Consider the following 22025-nt stretch of genomic DNA (forward strand, 5'->3'; position numbering starts at 1 on the left):
GGTGGGGGGGGGGGGTTTTTTGTTTGGTTTTTTTTTTCTTTTTTTTTTTTTCTTTTTTTTTTTCTCTCCCTTAAAGTCGCCTCCCAGTCTCCTGGAGATGTGTGATTTTTATTTAAGCGGATGGGGGGTGGGGAAAGGAGGAAGAGTATGTTTTGGTTTGTTTTCCTTTTTCCCGGGGAAGCCTGGAGATCTCCTGCCGAGGGAGACCCCTCCAAGCAGCGCCGGGGTGGGGGGGATGCTGGGATGCCGGCCACCGGCCGAGCCGTGGGGGGTGCGGAAGGCGCCGCCGGCCCCTCTCCACCGTGGCCGGCCGAGATGGCGCCTTTGTCCGCGGCGGCCGCTAGGCAAGGCCGGGGATTGGCGGCCTAGTGCTGGGGGTGGGGGAAGGAGGTGAGCGGGGGCTCCCGCTCCACCCGTGTGGGAACCGGACCCTGGATTTAATTTTTAAAGCGAAACAGGGGAGGGAGGGATGGCTGGGTACGAAATCGAGAGTAAATGGCCGAGGGACGGGCAGAGTCACCCTACTGCCCCCTCCTCATGCCCCGGCTGCAATGCAGGGCCTGGAGGGCAGGGATAGGAGGAAGAAGGGTGGCCCACGGTACATGGAGGTGTTACGTGTGGAGTGCGAGGCTGGGGGGGAGTGGGAAATACGGTGATGGGGGGAGTGGGAAATGGGGTGATGGGGGTCAGGGTTGTCTGTAGAGGCTTTGGCCTCCTTCTCCATCCCCTTCCTGGGGAAACATGTGTTTGATGCTTTTATTTTCAGCTGGGGGTGAGGGAGTCATTCCCACCTCACCTGGAGGTATTGCTGGGTGAAGCTGGTGGCACCCTGATGCCAGCCACCCCGATGGTGCTGCAAAGCAGGAGCGGGACTAGTGGGGTGTGGAAGAGCGGCCACCTTGGGGTGGCCAGCACCTGGAGAGACAGGATTGTTAGAAAGAGCACAGCGTGGTGGTGGGGACTCTGACAGCGTTCTAACCCAGGGAGTGGGGCATGGCAGGGATCAGCCATGGGAGTGAGCTGAAGCCCATATTTGTAGTGGACTGTGTGGCTTGTCCTTTGCTTGATGTGACTCCGGTTACACCTTCTGCTGCACCACCAAGGTGGCCAAACTGCAGCCAGTGAAAGACTCCATGTTTGCAGGCTAGCACATCCCAGAGCCTTTTGCCTGGAGGAGAGTGCACAGACCCTGGGGCTGAGCTCCTGTCTCAGCTCTACAACCTGCCACTTATATCTTGGTGCACTTATTTCTGTCTGAAATGTTGCAGTCAAAGCCTGGGAGTCGGTCAAGTGTGAACTCATTGCCATCCCAGAAACACAGTATGAAAAACTTTGCCCAAATTCATCTCTGGCAGGGCTGGAAATAAAACCCAGGTCCTTGATAAGATAAATTGAAGTCTTACCATTCACCTCGTAGTGTCTCATAGAGCTTATCTACCCAGTTTATGATTGAGTCACCATGATTACTGGCTCTTGCTTCCTCCTGAAGGCAAGAAAACCATTTTGCCTATCTGCAGCATTTTATTTCTGTCTGGTAAATAGTTTGTAACTCATTGACAAGCTATGAATAAAGTCCTCTCTAGATGCTGGACCAGAAAGGATAAACATCTCCGGACTGAAAGGATAAGAGCTTTGTAGTGGGGATATAAATACTCTGGATTTGAGTTGTGCTGGTGATTTGAGCAGACAAGTCTGAACAGACAGATTTGGTGGGGGGGAAAAAAAATAAGGACACTTAGGCACACTGCTTCATGAAATGTTTTCCGCTGTGTTTCTAAAAATATTTGAAAGGCTGAGAAAACAAAAGCTAAACAGGCTCTGCGCTTAAAATTAATTATGCATCAGCCGTGGTATTGGTGTGCAGCAGAACTGGAGTGTTGCACGTAGGGGTGGCTCGCTGTGTGTTGGGTTTGCTCGCGTAATGAGTGTGCATCTTGGTCCAAGGGTCGAATGAGACACGGCGAAGAGCCTGGAATGAACGAGGGAAAGCAGAAGTGAACTGAGTTTGCCAGGGAGGTAGCAGGGCAGGAGGTGTGAGGAGCAAAAGGAGGAGTCCGCATGGTAGCCTCCAAGAGCGACGAGGCAGACAGGACAGGGGAGAGGTCTGCCAGGAGTGGAGGAGGCTGCTGGTGTGGAGTCAGATCGAAAGGGAAAGGTGGTTGTTCCCGAGAGATGTGAAAGAAGTTGTTAGGGCAGCAGCATGTGGTGCGCGTTTTGAGGGTGTTGCCACGAGGAGATGAGTCTTAGGTGCAAGGTTGTGACATAAGCGTGAAGGCGTGACGGAGCTTTAGCAGTGGAGGCTGGTCACCCACTTGCAAGGAGAGGGGAATATGGGGCAGTGTGAGGGAGTAACAGTCAGGAGGGGAGATCAGGCCTGTGGTTTATGTCTAAAGAAGGCAAAGGAAGGTCTTGGGTTGGAGAACATTCACTGTGGAAGATGAGGGTAGGACTGCAGAAAGTAAACATCATGTGGGGCACAGAGGGTTTTTTTTTTACAAGGGTTTTGTAGCTAGGATCAAAACTGTATCTGAGTATTGTGGGACTTATAGTAAGTTGGTCAGCCATCCACATGAGGCAAGGATGGACATACACATGTTGGATGCGGTAGCAATGGTGCTGAGGAGAGAAAAAACAGAAGAGGAGCTCCAGGATACAAGGAGAATTGGGTAACTCAAGGAAGGAGACGTTCTGGAGCCTTTCCCTGTGGTTCTTTGGCTCCACTCCAGCTTTTGGATGTTTGAATGCCCTTCTCTGTGGGCAAGCAACAGTAACCAGTTCTCATTGTAACACATGCCCACATCCTGCTGTGCGGTATGTTTTAGCAGTAGGGTCAGGGTAGCTAGGCGTGCAGGTACTGATCTCTTCTTTGCTCCTTGCAGTAGTATTTTAAGAGCTGAGTTCAGAAGCAGAGGTTGAAGTAGGCTGTGTGTATCAGAAGCTTTTAAAGGTGGCAGTCTGTTTTGTGGATATACACAATCGTGAAGGTGTGCCACAGCATTTTTGGAGTGGAGCCATTGACTTTGTCACGACCAGTCACTATTCAGCTGCTCTCCTCACAGTTGCTAATAATCTCCCTTTTCATCAGATCTGTAGGCTGCAGCTTCACTTCCCTGACTTTTGTTCTCTTCAGTGTGGCTTATGTCAAGGAGCAGCAAGAGCAGGGCTGCTCCTCCAAGGAGGACAAGCTAGGAGCCAAAGGTGAAGACAACCACGAGCAGTGCCCTCACTAAGTAGCATACAGTCCCACCATACCTGAACAGTGCAGGCAGAACAAGATGCTGATAGCAAGGGTCCATTAGCAGTCCCAAAGAAGATGAGGTGGTGAATTGTGTTCAGGGTCCACCCATAGAGTCCAGCAGTAGGAGATGGTCCAGAGACAGGGCTGGAGACAGGCTGCCTACAGTATAGGTCCAAGGTTTAGCCAGGAGATAGGACTGAGGACAGGTACACCTACAGTATAGCTCAGATGAAGCAGTATGCCTGGACCTGAGCTTAAATGAAGCTCCTGTACCATGGGCAGAACGTGTCGGGTTGTGACATGAGGCTGTTTGGGGTATTTAAAGCCTGTTAGTGCACTCAGGGCCCAGACAGCTAGAAATTCCTCCTTCCTCCCTGTCCTTTTCCCCATTAGCCTGTATGAGGGTTGACCTTTTAACTCCTCTTCTCCCCCTGCAATTTATCTCTTGTCAGTTACCGTGGTGGCCCTTTACCCGCTTTTGTCTCTGATGGCCCTTGCAGTTCTCTCCTCCAGTGCTCTGGGGTTGCTCTGTGGTCTTTTGTGGCTTTCACTGCTGTCTATGTGGAAATGGTTCCTACTGCTCCTCTTCACCTTGTCTGTTCTCTCATCTTTTGTCGTTGTAGAATTTCATGCAAGGAGAAATATCAAATGAATTGCCTCTGTCTCTTTTTTCTACCCCTCAAGCTGGTCTGCCTGTAGTGTTAGTGATCATATTAACCTTACAGTCTCCTTGTTAAATTTCCTTCTTTCTTCCTGATTGCTCATTATCCAGGCTATTTATAAATCATTCCAGGCCTTCTGTTGGTGTTGTACTCAAGTCTACCTGCTCTTCACCATCGCTTCTGTTAAAAGCCTTTCTAGAGATGCTGATCATCACTCAGCTTGTTTGCTGGCTTTTCCTTTCTTGCTGTGCTTCCCATCCCATTCCAAATGCAGCTGCTTAAAATCTTCTACCTGCTGCTCAGACCAGATTGCTCTCAAATTTAATGTCTGATGACTTAGAAACTGCACAGTGTCACTTTCAAGCTCTTGCTTCCTTTAGCTACCACTGTCTTTCTGGTCTTTCTCTTGCTCCTGCCTTTCCCCCTTCCTCCAGCTCTCCTTCTTGGTAAAGGGCAGGTATCAATTTTTCTACATTTTGCATGGTGGAAAGCACAATCAATAAGGGCTTGCTGAGTTGTCAGGATTGATTTTCACATACCTTAAAATTCCCTTCATCCTGTTCCAAACTGAACATGCTAAAGATCCTGTAAGATACCTTAGAATGATAGGGATGGTCTTCATATAAAAGGGAGCTGTTGTAGTATGGAGTTAGAGGAATTACTTTTGTTTTTATCGTGATCTCTTTAGAGGTGATGCCAGGTTGGGAGGGCACAGTGTCTTCAGCTCCATCTCATCTCAGTGTTTCTGTGCTTGCTGCCTTTGTCCTCAAGTTACTGTTCCTCAAATGCTGAGTGTTGTTTGTGATCACAGCTGGTTGATGTCAAGGCTGGGAAAATTGCTGTTGCCAGCAATTCTTATTTTGCCACAGAGTGACATCCCTTCTCTTCTGTATTCCTTTCCTGTGTGGCAGACCTGCGTACCTTGGGAAGAGGTCCGGGAGGAGCCGTTCCAAGATTTGCCCCCAAACTGCAGGGGATGATACTCATGTGTCTAATGGTGTGATTAAAACCTGTTTTAGTTGAGAAAAGGAACATTGCTCCAAAATGGTTCCATCGTACTACTTGTTTGTCTGTGCTCACAGAGACCCAAACTGGATTTGGTCAAACTCAGACAAGTTACTGTGCCCATTTGTGTCCCTGACTAAATGGGGATAACTCTCTCTTGAGCCTTCCTCAGGCACTACCCACCCCAATTTAAAACACTGCAGGATGGGGTCCTGTCCCGTCTTCAAAGGAGCATTCCTGAATCTCTGCTGCTCTTGCCTGCTGATTTTCAGCACAAAATTCCCACTGTATAGATTCATTGCTGCCCTTTTATGTGGACAACAGCAAGCAATTCCATCTCCTTCCTTCATGTCTCTCTCTGTGATATGTCTCCAGACACCTTACATAGATTACTTTTTTCGTATACTGTGCAGTAAACCAGTTTAAAGCTGGCCCAGATAAATAGTGGTCAGAATTGCCTGTTATGGGAGGGTCCCAGCACAAATTCCTGAAATGACTACCAGTGCAGGGGAAATGTTGATTTTTATTTTTTTTCCCTTTCCTAGAAGGCAGTCATGATAACAGTTGGTTACCATTGCTTTATTTACTGGCAGCCTAAGCAGAGAGCTCAAATTGAAGTAATTCTTCCTTGCCCGTGTATCCTGGTGGTGGCATGTGAGAAAAAGCAGATAACTTGGTAGTGAGCTGCTTGCTGTTCTGTATCTGCAGAGTGGATAAATCATAGACTCTGGTGTTCAGGGCATCTGGTCTGGTACATTTTGTTAGTAGTAAATTCAGGCACACACAAAATACTGTGCTGCTTAATCGCCAGCAAGACCTAAAATGACTCATTTTATGTTGTTTCTTTTTCCTCTTCCTCTGCAGCAACTACAATGGAGAGACAGAAGAGAAAACAAGAAATAGAGAAAGGACTTCAGTTCATTCAGTAAGTGGACAACCTCATTGTTTGCTGTGGCTTTGGAGGCAGTTGTCTTCGATTGAGGATTGCAGGATTCACTGATTTGGGTCTGCTGCATGGGAAAGAGTTATTGGTCCTGAAGGTTTTCACTGTAATTATTCAGGATGCTGCTTGTCCTGCCAGCTCTCTAAACTTGAAATTCTGTCATTCTGATTGCCTTGGGTTTTGCCCTCCACTACAGTTCCAGACTGACCTTTGTAGTCAGCATAATGCTAGTAGTACTTGAACCTTCATCTTCAGAGTGAAGACCTCAAACTGCTCTCTCAACAAGGTTATCCCACCTTTCTTAGGAAGGGAGATAATGTTTCTATCTTGTAGGTGTGGAAAGCAAGGTAGATGATTTGCCGGGTACCCTGCACGGTGCCTAAAGGAGAAATAGATCACCTAGGCTCTTTTTACAGTTGCCAACCTGGTAGCTGCCTTGGGTCACTCTTCTGTGAATATCATGTGGCCTTCTAGAGCTTGAAGTGGTTGCTTATGTAGTAGTTACAAGTCGAAGTACGTTCTTGTAAAGTACAGTAGTGTTTTTTTCTGTCCAGCGTTTGAGTTAGCAAAGGCCTCAGACTCAGGTCCAGGTTCCATGGTGAGTAAGGAAGTAGCAAGATTATAATCAGATTGGTTTGGGGGTTTTTTTAAGGTCTGCTTTAAGTCCTGCAGTTATTATGGCTGAAATCTGTGCATCTACAGTAGGAAAAAAAGCCAAATCTTCCATGTTACATATTTATATCCTGTGGCATGGCAGTGGTGTTTTTGCCCCAGTCTGAGACTAAATGGGGCTGATAACCCAGTTTCAGAGAGGCAGTTGTGAGGTTTATTTTGGTAACATTTATAAAAATGGACAAGATTCCTGGAGTGAAAATAATTTAGAAATATAGGGTGTCGTTCGTGCTTCTGGAGTGTATCTTGAAGTGTGAATCAGGGACAGTGTAATTTGTTGGCTTGTTTTGATGTGGAAGAGGGGTACTCAAATTTTATAAGCAGAATGAATGTTTCTTCCAGAGCCATGGTATTTCCTGTAATTAATTTTAAGGAGCAGATGATTATTAGATTAGAAGACATCTAAAAAAAAGTTTATTCTCTGACCAGCAAGATCATGTATGGAGTATTGAATTTCAAAGGTGAGGAGGGCTATGAAAGGTGCTAAGAATTTCTCTACAGCCTATTGTTTTCTCCTTGAAGAGAAAAAATAAATACATGTAGACCAAGCTTCGATGACTTGGATGGTCCGATTTGAAGAATGGAATTTTTTTCCTAAGTCTCAATGCTATTGTGGGGGAGGTGTTACCCACACAAGTACTGCTGGTTTTGTGGCACAGCCTGGCAGCCTCGACCAAGACAGCTGGAGTTAAATGGCCTCCCCAGCCTGTGTTGTTTGTGGTGTACACCTAAAGGCATGTGGCTAAATTAAGAAAGAGGAAAGTGATTAATTTATCACAGAATGTCTTTGGCCTCACAGAGGATTTGGGGAGGTCTTGGAGTGCGGGTTTGGTGCCTCTCATTAGAGCTAGATGCTCTTAAAATGTGCTTGTATTCTCTGTGACAATCTCTCATGGGACTTTCTCAAAGATGTTTTTTTTAGGTGGCTGTCTGAAGGCACATTACAGAGAATCATGTATGTGCAGAAAATAGCTGAGAATAAGATTCCTCTGGTCTCAAATCCCTTTGACATCTCTTGACACCACTGTGGCCATCACTGAGTGAAATGCTCCCTAATTGTGTTCTTTTTGCCCCAGCTGCCTTTGAAGGGATAAAGTGTTGAGTAACTCACTGAGATCTTCAACACAGGACCAGAAGGATGATTTTTTCATTAGACAAAAGCCCTTTTTTGCATGAGTGCCTGTTTCACGAGTGTTTTCTCTTCTTTTTTTCAGGTCCACATTACCCCTAAGCCAAGAAGATTATGAGGTAATGAAGAATTTGTTTTCTGATGTTGGGAACCTGCTGGTTAGCTAGATTTGTTCTGTTGCATTGCAAAGTCATTAGTTTACATACCAAAAGTGTAGAGTGGGGGATGGTCTGTCACAATTTGTCTGTAACTTAAAAGTTTTAAGGTTCTGACAATGACAACTTTCATGGAAAGGAGAAGACACTTGAGTGTTCAAGAAGAAAGGAGATTTGATTGGATTATTCTCCTTTACCAAAAGACTGGTCTTTTACAGGAGGCTGGGGAGGCAGAATAATCTCAGTGGGCCGGAAGTTTGCGAAAACCTATGGCAAGGAATGGGAAATTGGGAGACCTCTCCTGTCTCTTGAATGTCCACTTCAGTCTATTTGCTCTTTGTCTGCTGCCCAGGCCTTTTTGCAGAAGCTGGTGAGAAACCTGTTTGCAGAGGGCAATGATTTGTTTCGAGAGAAGGATTTCAAGCTTTCGCTGGTACAGTATGTAGAAGGGCTGAATGTGGCAGATTATGCAGCCTCCGATGAGGTGACCATCCCAAAGGAACTCCTGTGCAAGCTGCATGTCAACCGAGCTGCCTGCTACTTTGCCATGGTGAGTGCCTTCCCCAGTCATCCACAGGGGCCTGGGTGGACATCATGGTTGGAGTGTCATGCAGCTGGAAAAGATGTCGAGGGGTTTCACTTGATTTTGTCTGCTCTCTTCTTCAACACTGGAAGAGATGATGATACACAGAAAACTGTGGTATCTCCCCACTATTGCACTGTGTCTTGTGAGACCAGAAAAAGGATGTGAAGAAGAGGGGACCAGTACTAAGGTACTGAGAATGCAGTTCTGGTCCATGTTGGTGAGGAGTTAATCTGGAGATTGGAAAGAGCCAGTGCCTTCCAGTATTGACTGAGTATTTCTCTGGAATACTGGCTGAGTATTGCTCTGGAGGCTCCTGCCTTCTCAAGTGAGGCACTGGAAGATGGTGAGAAGGCTTTGGGTCTTGATGGAACTTTCAGAGCACACATGGAAAAGGATTCTGCAATACTTAGGCTCTAAAAGGCTGCATACTTCCATTTTCCAAAGGAATCTTAACAGCTTTCCTTTAAGGCACAACCCTAGAGCAGGTCCATCCTGTTCGTAATGAGGCTGAGTCCCATGAACAAAATTAGCCAGCAGTCACATAATTAGACACTGTCAAATGTCGCATGCCCAGGGTAGAGGGGGAGACGAGATGAGATTGCTCGAGCAGCCTTAGTTCTGGCATTCACTGACTTCAAAGTATTTTGAGTTTTGTGAGACTTAACAAAATGTTCTATTACTGTAGGTTTTGTGTGTTTGTACACTGGTCTGTGCATGAGGTAATACATATATTTTCAACTGCCTTTTATGTTCCTATTTTCTGCTGAGAGATAAAAAATTTTACATTCACACAGAAGGAGGGCTTAGCCTGCTGTGTCTCAGCTGACTCGAGGTGTTCTCTTCCATGCAGGGGTTGTATGAGAAGGCACTGGAAGACAGTGAGAAGGCTTTAAGTCTTGACAAGGAGAACATCCGAGCCCTCTTCCGTAAAGCCCGCTGCTTAAATGAACTTGGAAGACACAAAGAAGCTTATGAGTGCAATAGTCGATGCTTGCTGTCCCTCCCACATGTAAGTTTTTGACACACAAACATCTTGATTTCTGTGGCTCATCACCTTCCTCCTCCGTAACATGCTTAGTGTGAGGCCAGAGGACAGTAGTAGAGGAAGCTTGTCTGTTCCTGGGAACGTGCTTATGCCCAGAAATTCTGTGTCTCTTCAGTCCAAGTCACCATCACTGGTTAGCAACAGCAGATTTGGTGACCTGTTTGTGAAGAGCAAAATAAAATGTGAACTAAGGCCATGAGATTTTTTTAATTAGCTGGTTTTGTATATCTAATGGGAATAACTAGGAGCATGGGACAAATGGGAACTGGAGCACTGAAAGGAAAACATGCATATTTTTCCTGTTTTAGATAAAAATGTCTCATGTTTTACTTACGGATTGCTAAGGCAAGCTGATAGAGCTTTTTATTTCTTGTCAGACATGCGAAGGTGTTCATGACACCACATGCCATAGTTATTTTTCACAGGTGTGTGAATTTTTGCATTCAGAGGGACCATCTGCATATACTAGGCCCTGAATATTTTCCTGACGATGCTGTTGTTGAGTGCCCTTTTAAGCCAAATATTGACCAGGAAACCAGACTGCGATTCTAGTGAGCACTGCTTATCTAGTGAACCCTGCCTTCAGAGAGTGGGTGCTTTCTGGGAGGCAGATGCTTGATTCTGATTTTCTGCAGCATCAAAAGGATGTCGGGGGAGGTCCAGGTGCAACATCAGTACCTCAGCAGGACTGAATGACAAGAGCACTTAGGTCTGCATGGACTCTTCTAGGGCTTCTCTGACAATTGTCCACCTGCTGCTGTCTAAAAGTGAGGCTTCTTGGCACAGCCCAGTGTGGATAACTGCATTCCTGTTTATTTCATTGTGTGCACTGCAAAGGCAAAACTGAAAGTGTCCTGCCAATGGTTTTTGTCACCAGGATGAAAGCGTCACGCAGCTGGGACAGGAGCTTGCCCAGAAGCTGGGACTGAGGGTTCGAAAAGCATACAAAAGACCTCAGGTATGACTTCTTTTTTCTTAGAGACTATTCCTTGGCTCCTTGAGATTTACTTTTGCAAAAGTGGTAGGTGCTGCTCTGCAGTTACGGACACGCGTCCACTACCCTGCAATCCCTTTAGCAGGCTGCTGGCTGTCCTCCTTGTCCTGACCCTCTGACTTGCTTTACCTTGATTCATTTCTAGTCCCATTGCTGCTCTGCGGGAGAGGCCTCCAATGCACTGGGAGCCTGTGTTTTTGGAGGAGAGGGACATGTGGTCTCGTGACAAAGGAGGTTTTGGCATCACAAGTCTTTTCCCTGTCATGGAATGAGGAGGGTGGGATCCTCTGCTGCCTTGGAGACATGGCTGGCTTTGTAGTGTGATGGGTCATGAAGGGCTCCTGCCCCATATCCAGGTGCACGCTTTCTTTGTGGTGGGGGAGACGCCTGTGCTTTGGGAGAACAACAGATACACATCTGGGCAGATGCTAGGAAAGAAGGCAGCAAAAAGTGAGTCGTGGGTCCAATTGAATGATGCCAGTGGCTGGACACATAAGCTGGCTCCACAAGAAAGTGCTTGTGCTTGGAGTACTGTTGCTGTTTGAATGTATACCCTGGGATGGAGCTAGAGGGCGTTAGGCCACCGCTAGCACTCTTGGATAAAGCTGCCTTGGTCACGTAAAATCCCAGGATGTGTTTTCAGGAGTAGGGAACATGAGCTAGCAGTCGAGGTTTAGGCTTGCATTCGTATCCCAGCCCAGCATGTTCCACCTCCAGTAACGTGATTGGCGGGCATCCAGTTTGCAGAGAGCTTTTGGGGTAAGTATGGCTGTAGCATCTTAGTCCTCTCTGTCACCAACCTCACATGTGATTGGCCTACCCCAATCCTTGATGTTATAGCAGCTCTCAACACTCCAAAATGATTCTATCTCAAAGAAAGGGAAGTTTTACGTGGAAATACTCTTTGTAGCTGCTCACTGTTGGCTTTGCCTCCTTTTTGCTGCTGTCGTGTTATGGGCTGTGATGGGCTTAAACCACATGTATGTTAGAGAAATAAAAATTAAAAACTGCAAAATGCATTTTGTTATTTGAAATTTAGTGATCGGTATTTTGATAACACGTTGCTATCTCTTGCATTGACTTCCAGCTTCCATTTGCAGCATCATGATGCCTTCCCAAAGTAGTAATTTCTTAATGAAAGGACAAAAACTTGTGTTCTTCAGATAAGTTTTGTGCTTCCTGATTGAGTATTGGATGTTGGGTGTTTTGCACTGAGGTCTCCAAAACAAATAGATGGTCTTTTCAGTTTTCAGAAAACCGTAGCCTTGTGTCACAGTGGTATGTCTTTTGTGTGGCTTTCGTTTATGGGCAGTGCCTGGAAGGAAACTGTATTGTAACCCAGGTTTACCTAGTTTACGAGCGTTCATGGGCTGTCTCTGTTCTAAGACCTCTCTCTTTCTTGCAGCAGGAATTGGAAACATTCTCGCTACTCAGTAATGGCACGTCAATCAATTTGTCAAACCAGGTAGAGTTTGCGTCCGCTGATTGTTGCTGTTCATGAATTGTGCTACTAGAATGCTTTGCAGTTTTATTTACATGCAAATGTATGACTCTCTTTTATGATTTAAATGCATTAATTAGTGTTTTCAGCTTTTAAGGAATATTGCCAAGGAAATCAATGTCTTTTAAAATATTTCTAGTGAAAACAATTTTGATGTCAGTAATTAGATCATTGAAGATGAGTTATTTTTCTTAGTTATTGTGAATGTTTGCGTTCTCTTGCATTTTAAATACGTTTTCATTTTCAAGTTTTTACATAGTTAGGGCAACACTAAGTAAAATTCAGAAAGTGCAACTGCTGAAGAAACATACAAAATTGAGTCATGGGCATGCGATGTACTGAGCAAGGTACATACACAATTTATGTATTCTTTGTATTGTCCTGTCACCTGGGAGATCCAGCTTGGGCAGGGCACTGTACAAATACTAAGTTAAAATATAAGAAATTGCTCATTTCCTTGTTCCACAACTAGCCAAAAAAACACCAACCCAGAAACGTGCTAGTTTTACAGGATGGTTGGTACTTCACACTGCTCTTTCAAGCAAACAAACTATAAACCAGTAAAAATTGATGTTTTATTCAACAAGATGGGATACTAAAGAATTCATTTACCTCTTACTGCTCAGTGACTTACGTTCACATCTTTCTAGGAGAGCCAGTCAGCTTATTTTAATAGTAGTGCCTAGTTTTTAATTTGAAAGTCTTGCCTTTTGCAAGCAATTAGAATAGGGCAAAAACTGGAAGTTGCAAAAACTGTTGCAGTAGATACAGTATCTCAAGAGTAATGCTTTACTTGTGCCTTTTTAAGTTTAAGCTGAGGGCACACATACTTACCTCTGTTTATGTTTCTGTAAAATATGGGCTCGTTTTATTCCTTGCCTGGAGCTCCAGGTCAGCAGTTGTCTTGGCCGAAACCTTTTCCTGTTTTGAGTTTGCTGTAAAAGTTTGTGGTTGTTAGATTGCAAAATATGTGAACTAAGAAAAGGAATGTTGTGTAAGATTAGGCTAATCAGATCTCGCACTGCATGGGGCTGACCGATTGATGTGTCCTGAGACTTGGGACACAGTGTTCTTATCCACAAATGAAAAACCCTATTCTAATGTACAGGTTTGCTCATATGGTCGGATATTGTGCAGGGCTGGTATTCCCTTTGCAGCATCAGGACTTGTCCGCTGCTGTAGGTAAAAATCATTAGACTCTTTGGATTAATGGCCTTTAAAAGTTTGTTGGTTTTACTGCTCTTGCACTGAAAGAGGCCATAAAGGAAAAAAAAAAAAAAAAGGACCAGATGCATTTAGGAGAGGTAGACAGTCTCATCTGTGAAGTGTGAATATCTCCTTAAAGATGAATTTCTGGTGATATTTTTCTCTCCCCTTTCTTACACCCTCTTTGCAGACCACTTCCAATGGATTGGGTTCGATAGATGACATTGAAACAGGTAAAGACATCTCTCTCCTCTGATTTTTGTGGCTTCAGTAAGGTATCTGACCAGGCTGGCAGGCCTGAGAGGTTCATCATCTTCATTTATGTCTTTTCTGCATACTCCTGGCTTTGGTAACTGGGAGAAGGGAAAAGTGGTGGGAAGCAAGAGTGTTTTTCCTGCAGAAAAGCTTTTTGTCCAGCCCCAGTGAGAGACATGTCTGGGAATTAAAAGGGTCTGCTGAGGTACGCAGCTCTCTCCAGTTGTGCTTTCTTAAAGCTGGGCTTGGCAAAGCTTCTGAGACTGTTCCCAGCCAAAACAGTCCAGATAAAGTGAAGTTAAGGTTGTAGGCAGCTGTTTGTGTGCTGGGCGCATATGGTCCTCCAAGACGTGGAGGTGGAGGAAACGAAAACAAAAGGGAGTTGGGAGGGATCCAGGGAGAGCTGTGTTCAGAGTTAGGCACCCAGGAGGAGTACAAGGAGGGTGACAAGGTTGCTTTTCTCATGCCGGGAAACAAGTGACCTTAACTCTGCCCCTGTAGAAAGGCTTGCTACATGCTTTGCCCCTTGTTGTGTGCTGGAGCATTGAATTCGTGTCTCTGAACACATCAGCCTTTGTTCCTCTGAAAGGTAGCAGTGTGTATGAAGGTAATTGTGAAGACTTACCACTGCAAGCAGCAATTGCTTTTCTTATAGAAAGAAACTATTTTCATTATTAGGGTGCTTTGGAAAACATGTTAGTTCTCTGTTGAATGCCGGTTCACTAACTGAATGCTATGTGCAATTGTGAGACTCAGTTCTGTGAATTAAGGAGAGCTTTTCATGTCATCTTGCTGTGCTAAAATGAACTGGACTCCTATTGCAGAGTAAAGAGTGACTGCATCTGGTAAGCTCTTTATCTAATCAGGATGGGGTGTAAGAGCAGCATGCCACCTTTGCTGCTGTTGAAGCAGAGAGAATCTTTGCTACTAGGAAATCTTTCCAAAAGCATTGAAATTATATGTTACCCATTGGCCTGAGAGTGGTGAGCCACCAGGAGGGCTGTGGGTGCTGTGTACCTCGAGAGGTTCAGATTCAAAGCTTTTTTAGCAAGGTTTTTTTGGTTGTTGTTTGGTTTGGTTTTTAAGATGTAAACTACTGAAGCCCCTTTCCCCATGCTTTGCCCAAACAGATCGTGGCTCAGGTCTGGCTCAGCATGGCCTTTGGCCAGCTAGTGCACTAGGGAACCACTGCTGTTTTGGAAAGCGGAGCTAGAAATAGGGCTTTTAAAAGCACTGTACTTGCCCCTCTGGGACAGGCAGGTGTATGGCCAGAGAAGCTACCAGGTGGGAGGGCATGGGATGAGAGACTTGGTTGGGGGAGCAGATGGACAAGACCCTTGCTGAACTTAAAATAATAATACCTGGCAGGAATCAGAGGGAGGCAGATGTGTGCCTGTCATCTGCTCGTCAAAGAAGGCAGTTCTATGTTTTTTAAGGTGGAACAAACACGAGGTGAATGCAGGGGGTGCATGAGCTTTCTGGAAAGAGAGTATGTGGGATGTGGCTGTGGTCGTTGGTGAGTGAGTTCAGCAGATGGGCTGTCCTGAGGAAAGCAGGCATGGGAAAGAGGGGATAGAGGAAATGATTGGGTAGAGGGGAATAGGAGGAAGTTGCTGAAGGAATGACAGGGTTTGAGTTGTCAGGAAAATGGGAGCAGATATCTCCCCTCTGCCCCTTGCAAGTAGTGAAACCTGTTGGTCCCTGCTCATCTCCTTGCCCTTCACATGCACTGAACTGGGGGGGATGCTTATTGTTCTCTGCCTTTTGGTCATGCATTCAGCTTTTCATGGTTTTGGGCCTCTTAGGGTGTGTGAGGGCCTCTTTCCTCTGCTTCCCAGCATGAGTGGGAACCAGAGGGCATCATTTGTTCCTCACAGAAAGTCTGAGCTTCTGGATCCTTTGGGGTTATGTCATTGTGAACCCTTTTGCGCCCCCCTGCACGTGTCCCGGTCCCTTCCAGCTTGTCCTGAATTTCTTGTTGGCCCCTGGAGGGATCTTGACAGTACTCCAGATTTAAACATCTGAAAAACGGGAAGGCACAAGCCGTCCCTCTGTACTGAGGGAAATCTGGCTGAGCTACCAGTGATGAGGCCAGCACTGAGGGAAGCTGGATGGCTGGCTCCCGAGTGCAGCTGGGGGGCCCACATCCAAGGGAGATGAGCCGAGAGAAGTCATTGCAAGGGGGGCATGGGATTGGGGCTGAGCCTGATCTGAGAGGCAGCTTGACCTGCAAAACTAAGGACACTTACAGGCTTCCTTTGAGCCACTGCCTGTGGAGAATGTGTCCAGTGGCAGCACTGAAAACCTGTGTTGGATCCCATAAGGTACAACGTGCTTTCCTTCAGTCATATGCATGAGATTGTGGAGAGGGACATGTGTCTGTCCCTTGTTGCTTCTCCCTGCTTTCCCTGACTTTTGCCACAGCTTGGTCTCCGGTGCCTTCCACAGTGACCATGGCTGTGGTCCATCCATGTGGACCACCTACAACAAATGCTGGAAGAAAGGTTGCAGGGGGTGGTGGTGTGCTCCTGGTGGGGTTAGAGATAAGAGAGCATGGGGGTGTGTGTGTCATCTCTGCTGTTTAGTTCAGGACTTATGGGTTTGCAGGAATTGCTCGTTTTGCTGAGCTCTCTAAGAAGAGCACCAACACAGTGTGTAAGATAGCAACATGGCTCACTCACCCAACCCAATTAGAAGGGGATGGCTGAGTTCCCATGGGGTTTGTGCAGAACTTGTACAGACAGACTGCAGCGTTTCTCACTGGATCAAGATTTGTGTCTTGGAAACTTGTCTAGTTTCCTTCCAGTTCTTACTAGTCTTTCTAAAAAAGCTGTTGTCTCTCCTTCCAAACTTTGCCTTGCTTTTACCCTTAGACTCTTGTAGCTACAGTGCAGCCACTACATGTGGATGGAGAAGGTAGCATCCTTGTCTTATTTCTTTTCTTTTGTTCCAGGACATCTGCACAGGGGCAGAATTAAGGTAGTTTGGGTGCTTGGTTTGAGAACTGTAAATGTAACGCTGCGTTTTCCAAATTTCTAACATTTGAACTTCTTTTTATTTTTAACCTTTAAATTTTTTTTGAGAATAAAATGCTCTTCTGTGAAAAATATGTGCTTGTAACCTTAACTTCACTTAACAGAGGTTTACATTGCATGATGGGAACATCTTACCTTTTCAGTAACGTACTGGAGAGGCAAGGAAGCCTTAGGGAAAATCACTGCCTCTCTCCTGCCCCAACCCTGGCTCACACAAGTTCCCAAGGGGATGTTTCTTGCTGAGGTGTTGAAGGGGGAGTGTGGGCAGCAACCCCCCACCTACAGACATCAGGAAGCACTCAAGAGCAGGGAGTTTACTTGGGTTAAGACAGCTGAGTGAGTCTAATGGGGTTTTCTGGGGACACATTGTTAGCACAACCTGGTCTGAGCACCCGATCTCTGACTCTCTTCCCTGGAGGACCTTGTGTTTTTTATCTTCTGCCATTTAGGATGCCTAAGGTTTTAGAGAGCTTGTGAGTAAGCAGCCTTTCAGCTGGGATATCAAAGCTCCAAGGAGTAGAGAAGGCAGTGATCTCTGCCAAATGCATTAGTGGGGAACATTAAAGAAAACACCAGGTGGTGGGTTATAGAGAAATTGGATTATGTGCCCCTGGCCTTTAGTCCTGGCCACAGTGAATTCAGTAACTGTTCAGCCACAGGTTTTGTGTTGTTCCTGGTTACTGTATGTGCTTGCCAAATCCTGACAGTCTGGGTGCTGGCCCTTAGAATGTATTTCAGCTATCGGTGAGCCATTAGAGACTGGGAAAGAAAATGGAAGGGCAAGAACTCTTCAGACCAGAGCCCTTCCTCTCAGAAAATTGACATACTTGGTTTTTGTGATGTGATAAAGTTGTACAATATTGTTTTTGCCAGGCTGTGCTCTGCTTGCCCCCTGCAAGAGGCTCTCCTGGGTGACTGGCTCTGTTTCTCCCTCATCACAGACTGCTCTATGGACCTGCAGTGCCTCCCGGCTCCTGTGGCCACCTCCATCCCTGTGAATGAGGCGCTGGCCCCTTTGCCCTCTGACTCAGATGCAAAGGGCTTGCCTACCTCGCTTCCTGCTTCCAGCTTGCTCCCATCTCCAGACTGCGTGTCCCTGCCAGGGCCTGAGAGTGTGGAGGACTTCACAGATGGGGACATCATTGGGGAAGAACTGGACTCCCTCCTGGACTCCCTTGCCGAAGGGTCACCTTACCCTCTAGTAAGCGTGGGCATTGCATGGGTCCCCTGCTTCTTGTTCCAAATAGGTCCTTGGAGCATGTGGTTATGTGTGTTGCCTCTTTCTTTGTGTCACTCTTTTCTCCTAGCTCTTCCTCTGGAAAAACTCATTCATTCCTTCCTTTATTTCCGCAACTGGCTTGTGAGTATCCTCACAGAGGAGGAACGCACCTCCAAGCCTGCTTTGCTGTGTGCAAGTTCATGGAGTTGCCCCTCAAAAGTACCCGAGATAGCCTTCTCCTGCCATCACCTTCCCCCTGGCTTCTCGTGTCCATGGAGCTGAAGCAGACCTGAGGGCAGAAATGAGCGTGCTGAAGCAGGAATGATGGATGTGTTTTATACAGTGGGCGTGCTCTAATCTCCTTATATTTTGTGCAGGCTGCATTCAGCCTAAGCTCTTTGAACAGGTCTGGGAGCTGTAGAGACAGTCTACAACATTCATGGTTATGTTGGGTTTTAGTTGCCAGTGTTGCTGACGTTATGCGAGCCAACTTGGGTCGGGAAACAATATAATTATATTTATGTAGGCCGCCTCTCGAGCCAAAAAGCTCTGGTGAGGGGTGCCACGAGTAACGGTTGTAACCCTGACCTCAGCGCTGTGTGTACAAAGCTGCTCTGCTCCTTGACCTGAGCTTAAACCTGAGCTGGTTTAAGTGCCCAGTGCAGGGCTCTGGCTTGCAGACTGATGAGCTCAGGTAGCCCAACGCCTCCTCAGGGACCTCGATCCAGACAGTGTGCAGTGTAGATAGATTGGAAGGTCGGTAAGAAGTCTACAGGCGGATGGAGCTGCCGGGAATACTTTTGCTTCACGCACTTGAGTGGGACCCTGTTGCTCCCTGTGTTCACTCATTCTCTGCTCATTGTTCCTAATGTGCTGTTTATCCTCCCCCTTCCCGATTCCCCAAAGTCTCTGGTCCAGGGCACCATTCCTACCAACCTGCCAACGGAGATGCCCCAGCTGATCCCTGTGTTTCCGGGGGGAACTCCGCTGCTGCCCCCAGTTGTGACAGCCAGCATCCCTGTCTCCACCCCGCTGCCACCTGCCTCCTTTGGCCTGGTGATGGATCCCACCAAGCAGCTCTCCTCCTCCTCTGTCCTGGATGCCTTTGAGGCCCCGCCGGGAGGAAGTGGTGGCTCCACCTTAGATTCGTTGGATTCCCTGGATCTGCTTCCTTACACAGACTCACGGCTTGATGCCCTGGACTCCTTTGGGACAAGCAGAGGGTCGCTGGATGCCTTGGATTCCTTTGCCATTGGTAGGTGCAGGGCTTATGGAGTTTCATGCTGCTTTCACTGTGAATACATGCTAAAATTATTTCCTTCAATGCTGAGGATGTCTGTCATATAGCTCTGTCTGCTGGTGCCACGGAACAGGAGTATAAATGTAGAAGAGGGCAGGGAGTTATCTTGGACAGAGCAACTGAATATGTCTAGCTCAGGAGTAAGGAGAAAGGCCATAGGTGTGTTATCCCAGAGAACTGCTATTTACATGGTGTGAAATCTCGGAGGAGAAGGGAGCACAAAGGTATATAATGATGAGCAATGAGATCTAACCATGGCAGTGAATGTCCTGGTACATGGGGCACTACACTCTTGTGTCACAAGGAGCAAAGCTGTAGAGGATGGTGGGCAAAGAGTAAGTCCCCCTGGCCCAGGAGGAAAGGGAGGCTGCTTCTTGGCTGACTTGTCCCCAGTGTTGCAGTATGTTGGCAGCAAAACTATTTTAAGAAGAGCAGAGATTGTCCAGTCAGCACTTCAGCACTCAGATTCACCTCAGTGTGGGGCTATCTTGGAGTTGCCACCTTGGGAATGCCCGCACTTGGCAACATAGAGTTGGGTTCAGTAGAACAAGAAGGCCTTTCCTGACATTTTTCCAAGACTTAGGCAGGTGGTTTCAGGAAAAAATACTAAATGTTATGAAATAAATAAAGCAAATTGATATAATAAGCATGTTTATCTTTTTGTGAGCCAAACTGCCTCTGAAAGTGGAATGATTGTTTTTGTTTTGTGGGGCTCTTTCCCCCTTCTTTTGCCCAGAAGAAACTAGCCCTCAGGAACTGCGACACCCACCTGGCAGCCAAAAGCCATCCCCCGTGGTGAGTGAGACGCTCCCCCGTGCTGATGTCCCAAGGTGCTCTGGAGCCAAGGTAGTAGTGACTTGGGGTGATATAGGTAATTCGGGCCCCTCTACTTAACCTGCCCCAGTGAGTGTTGCCTCCCCATTGTGGCGAGGCAGGTAAAGATTTCCCTAGAGTCGGCAGGAAGACATTTGTTCCATCTTTATTTTTATCTGCAACTCTGTGTATTGCCAAGGTAAACATGGTGTGGCCTAGGTTGTCGGCTCAACAGGGATCACTTTGGGAGGCCGGAGTCCCATATAACACTGGAGTATGGGGCATAGTAAACCAGCTTTGTCTTAAAACTAGTGAGGTTCTTCTTTGCTCCTCTCTGCCCCTGTCAGAAGGCTTTTCCATATATGCTGTTCTGCCCTTGTCCCATGTCTCCTGTCTTGGAGGAAAGGGGAAGGCTTATCCATGGTTAGCAAGCTTGGAACAAGAATTATTCTTAAGTTCCTGTCATCCTGCTCTCCCTCTTACTTCAATGCAAGTCTCTGTCCTGAGATTAATTGCTCCCTGAAGACTCACTGATAAGTGGTTTGCTATTTTACCAGGTTGGGGTAGGGTTGATTTGAGAGTCTTCAAATGGTCATGATGGAAGGAATGAGAAGGAGTGAGGGGAGATTTTTGTTACACATCTCATGATAGGAAACTGAGGTCTCTTATCAAGAGAGAAAGAGGCCCATCTTTGAAGTGAACACACCACACTGTATGTTATCTTTGAAAAAGTTGCATGCAGCTCTTTTGGAAACGTCGTTCCAGATGTGAACATTTTGATGAGAGAGAAAATGAGACAAGTTTTTGAGAGACTGGAATGGAGCGGGGTGTTACAGCCATGTGGTTGTAAAGCTGAGAAGAGATGTGTGGTTTTGCTCAGGTCAGCCTTGGTGGAGTGAGTCACCCAGCTGTGCCCAAGGTCACTGAGCACCTGCTGTCCCAGACGGAACCAGTAATGCCCAACACAGCCCTGCTAGTGAAGAACCCCCTGGCATCTACTCATGTCTTCAAACAAGCCTGTCATATCTGCTACCCTAAAACAGGTGATGCATTTGCTCTGCCACCCAGAGCCCTGGCACGGGCTGGGGCTTGTCTTTCCCCAGGCTGATGTGGTTATTCTCTCCTGCAGGGCCCAAGGCTGGCGATTACACCTATCGGGAAGGCTTGGAGCACAAGTGCAAGCGAGACATCCTGCTGGGCAGGCTGAAGAACTCAGAAGACAAGACCTGGAAGAGGATCCGTCCTCGCCCAACCAAAACCAACTTTGTAGGATCCTATTACCTGTGCAAAGGTGATTTGGAGGGGATAGGGCTGTCTGTGGCTGGGGAGGGGCTGTACAGTGTGTGCCAGGCAAGGTTGGGAGGGACCTTCCAGTTGGTATCATCTGCTGTCTTTGGGATCTTCTTGTCCCATTAGTAGCCCATGGACCGGGAGGCTCAGTACAATGAAAGGCAATGAGCTGCCCTGTTGATGTGAGCTTTGCTGAGAACCTGCCTCCTATACATGTGCCTGCTTTAGTCCCAGTCCACCCAGCAGCCCCATGGCAGGGCTGTGGTTCTGCCCAGGGAAAAGCTCTCTCTGCCTGCTCCTTTGCTCCAGCCCATCCCTCCATATGCAGGCAATGTGACCCAACTGTTCCCTGGAGCAGTGCAATTACAAACTACCTAATGAGATGGGGAGATTGCACAAGCCAAGATAACAGTTCTCCATAGTGCTGGGCTGCTAGGAGAACTTAATCTGGATTGCCAGAGGGGTTTGTTAAATCATGGTCTCCCCCTGGCCAGGCACTAATTTAAAGCAGGCCTTCATTTTGAGATGGTTTCCACTGCAGATGGCATTACTTTGAGATTGTCACCATTCAGTAGTTTGCATTTACTTTCCTGAATGTCTTGGTGTAGACAAACTTCGGGGGACATGTCTCTTCTTTTTTCTTTAACTCTCTGTTTTCTTCCTTTCAACTCCTTGTAAGGTGTGGGCAGTGGGAGGAGAGGAGAAAGAGTTTAGTTTCTGACTGGGCTGCCCTCCCTGTGTGGTGGTGTGTGCTGTTTGTTGTTTTGTAGATATGCTTAACAAGCAGGACTGTAAGTACGGGGATAACTGCACCTTCGCGTACCACCAGGAGGAGATCGACGTGTGGACAGAGGAGAGGAAGGGGACTCTCAACCGTGACCTCCTCTTTGACCCGCTAGGTGGGATCAAGCAGAGCAGCCTCACCATTGCCAAGCTCCTCAAGGAACATCAGGGCATTTTCACCTTCCTTTGTGAGG

The 22025-nt window shown here is 46.8% G+C and overlaps 1 protein-coding gene across 8 annotated transcripts in view; it reads left to right on the forward strand.

The window, feature by feature from the left end:
- ZC3H7B (zinc finger CCCH-type containing 7B) overlaps window positions 1–22025 on the forward strand; it is a 46183-nt gene that overhangs the window by 1235 nt on the left and 22923 nt on the right. The window contains exons 2-14 of one of the 8 annotated variants that reach the window (XM_014963934.1): window positions 5770–5830; window positions 7735–7768; window positions 8157–8354; window positions 9241–9399; window positions 10313–10393; window positions 11835–11894; window positions 13327–13369; window positions 17368–17627; window positions 18552–18900; window positions 19682–19794; window positions 20639–20801; window positions 20888–21049; window positions 21819–22024. In XM_014963934.1, the coding sequence (XP_014819420.1) occupies window positions 5778–5830; window positions 7735–7768; window positions 8157–8354; window positions 9241–9399; window positions 10313–10393; window positions 11835–11894; window positions 13327–13369; window positions 17368–17627; window positions 18552–18900; window positions 19682–19794; window positions 20639–20801; window positions 20888–21049; window positions 21819–22024 (1881 nt within the window). In that variant the 5' untranslated portion in view covers window positions 5770–5777. The remainder of the gene's footprint in view (window positions 1–5769; window positions 5831–7734; window positions 7769–8156; window positions 8355–9240; window positions 9400–10312; window positions 10394–11834; window positions 11895–13326; window positions 13370–17367; window positions 17628–18551; window positions 18901–19681; window positions 19795–20638; window positions 20802–20887; window positions 21050–21818; window position 22025) is intronic. The other 7 variants (XM_014963937.1, XM_014963940.1, XM_014963938.1 and 4 more) reach the window with 7 other exon arrangements.

This window comes from Calidris pugnax, unplaced genomic scaffold, assembly GCF_001431845.1.
Source record: "Calidris pugnax isolate Ruff unplaced genomic scaffold, ASM143184v1 scaffold44, whole genome shotgun sequence".
In the NCBI taxonomy this organism is placed as follows: Eukaryota; Metazoa; Chordata; class Aves; order Charadriiformes; family Scolopacidae; genus Calidris; species Calidris pugnax.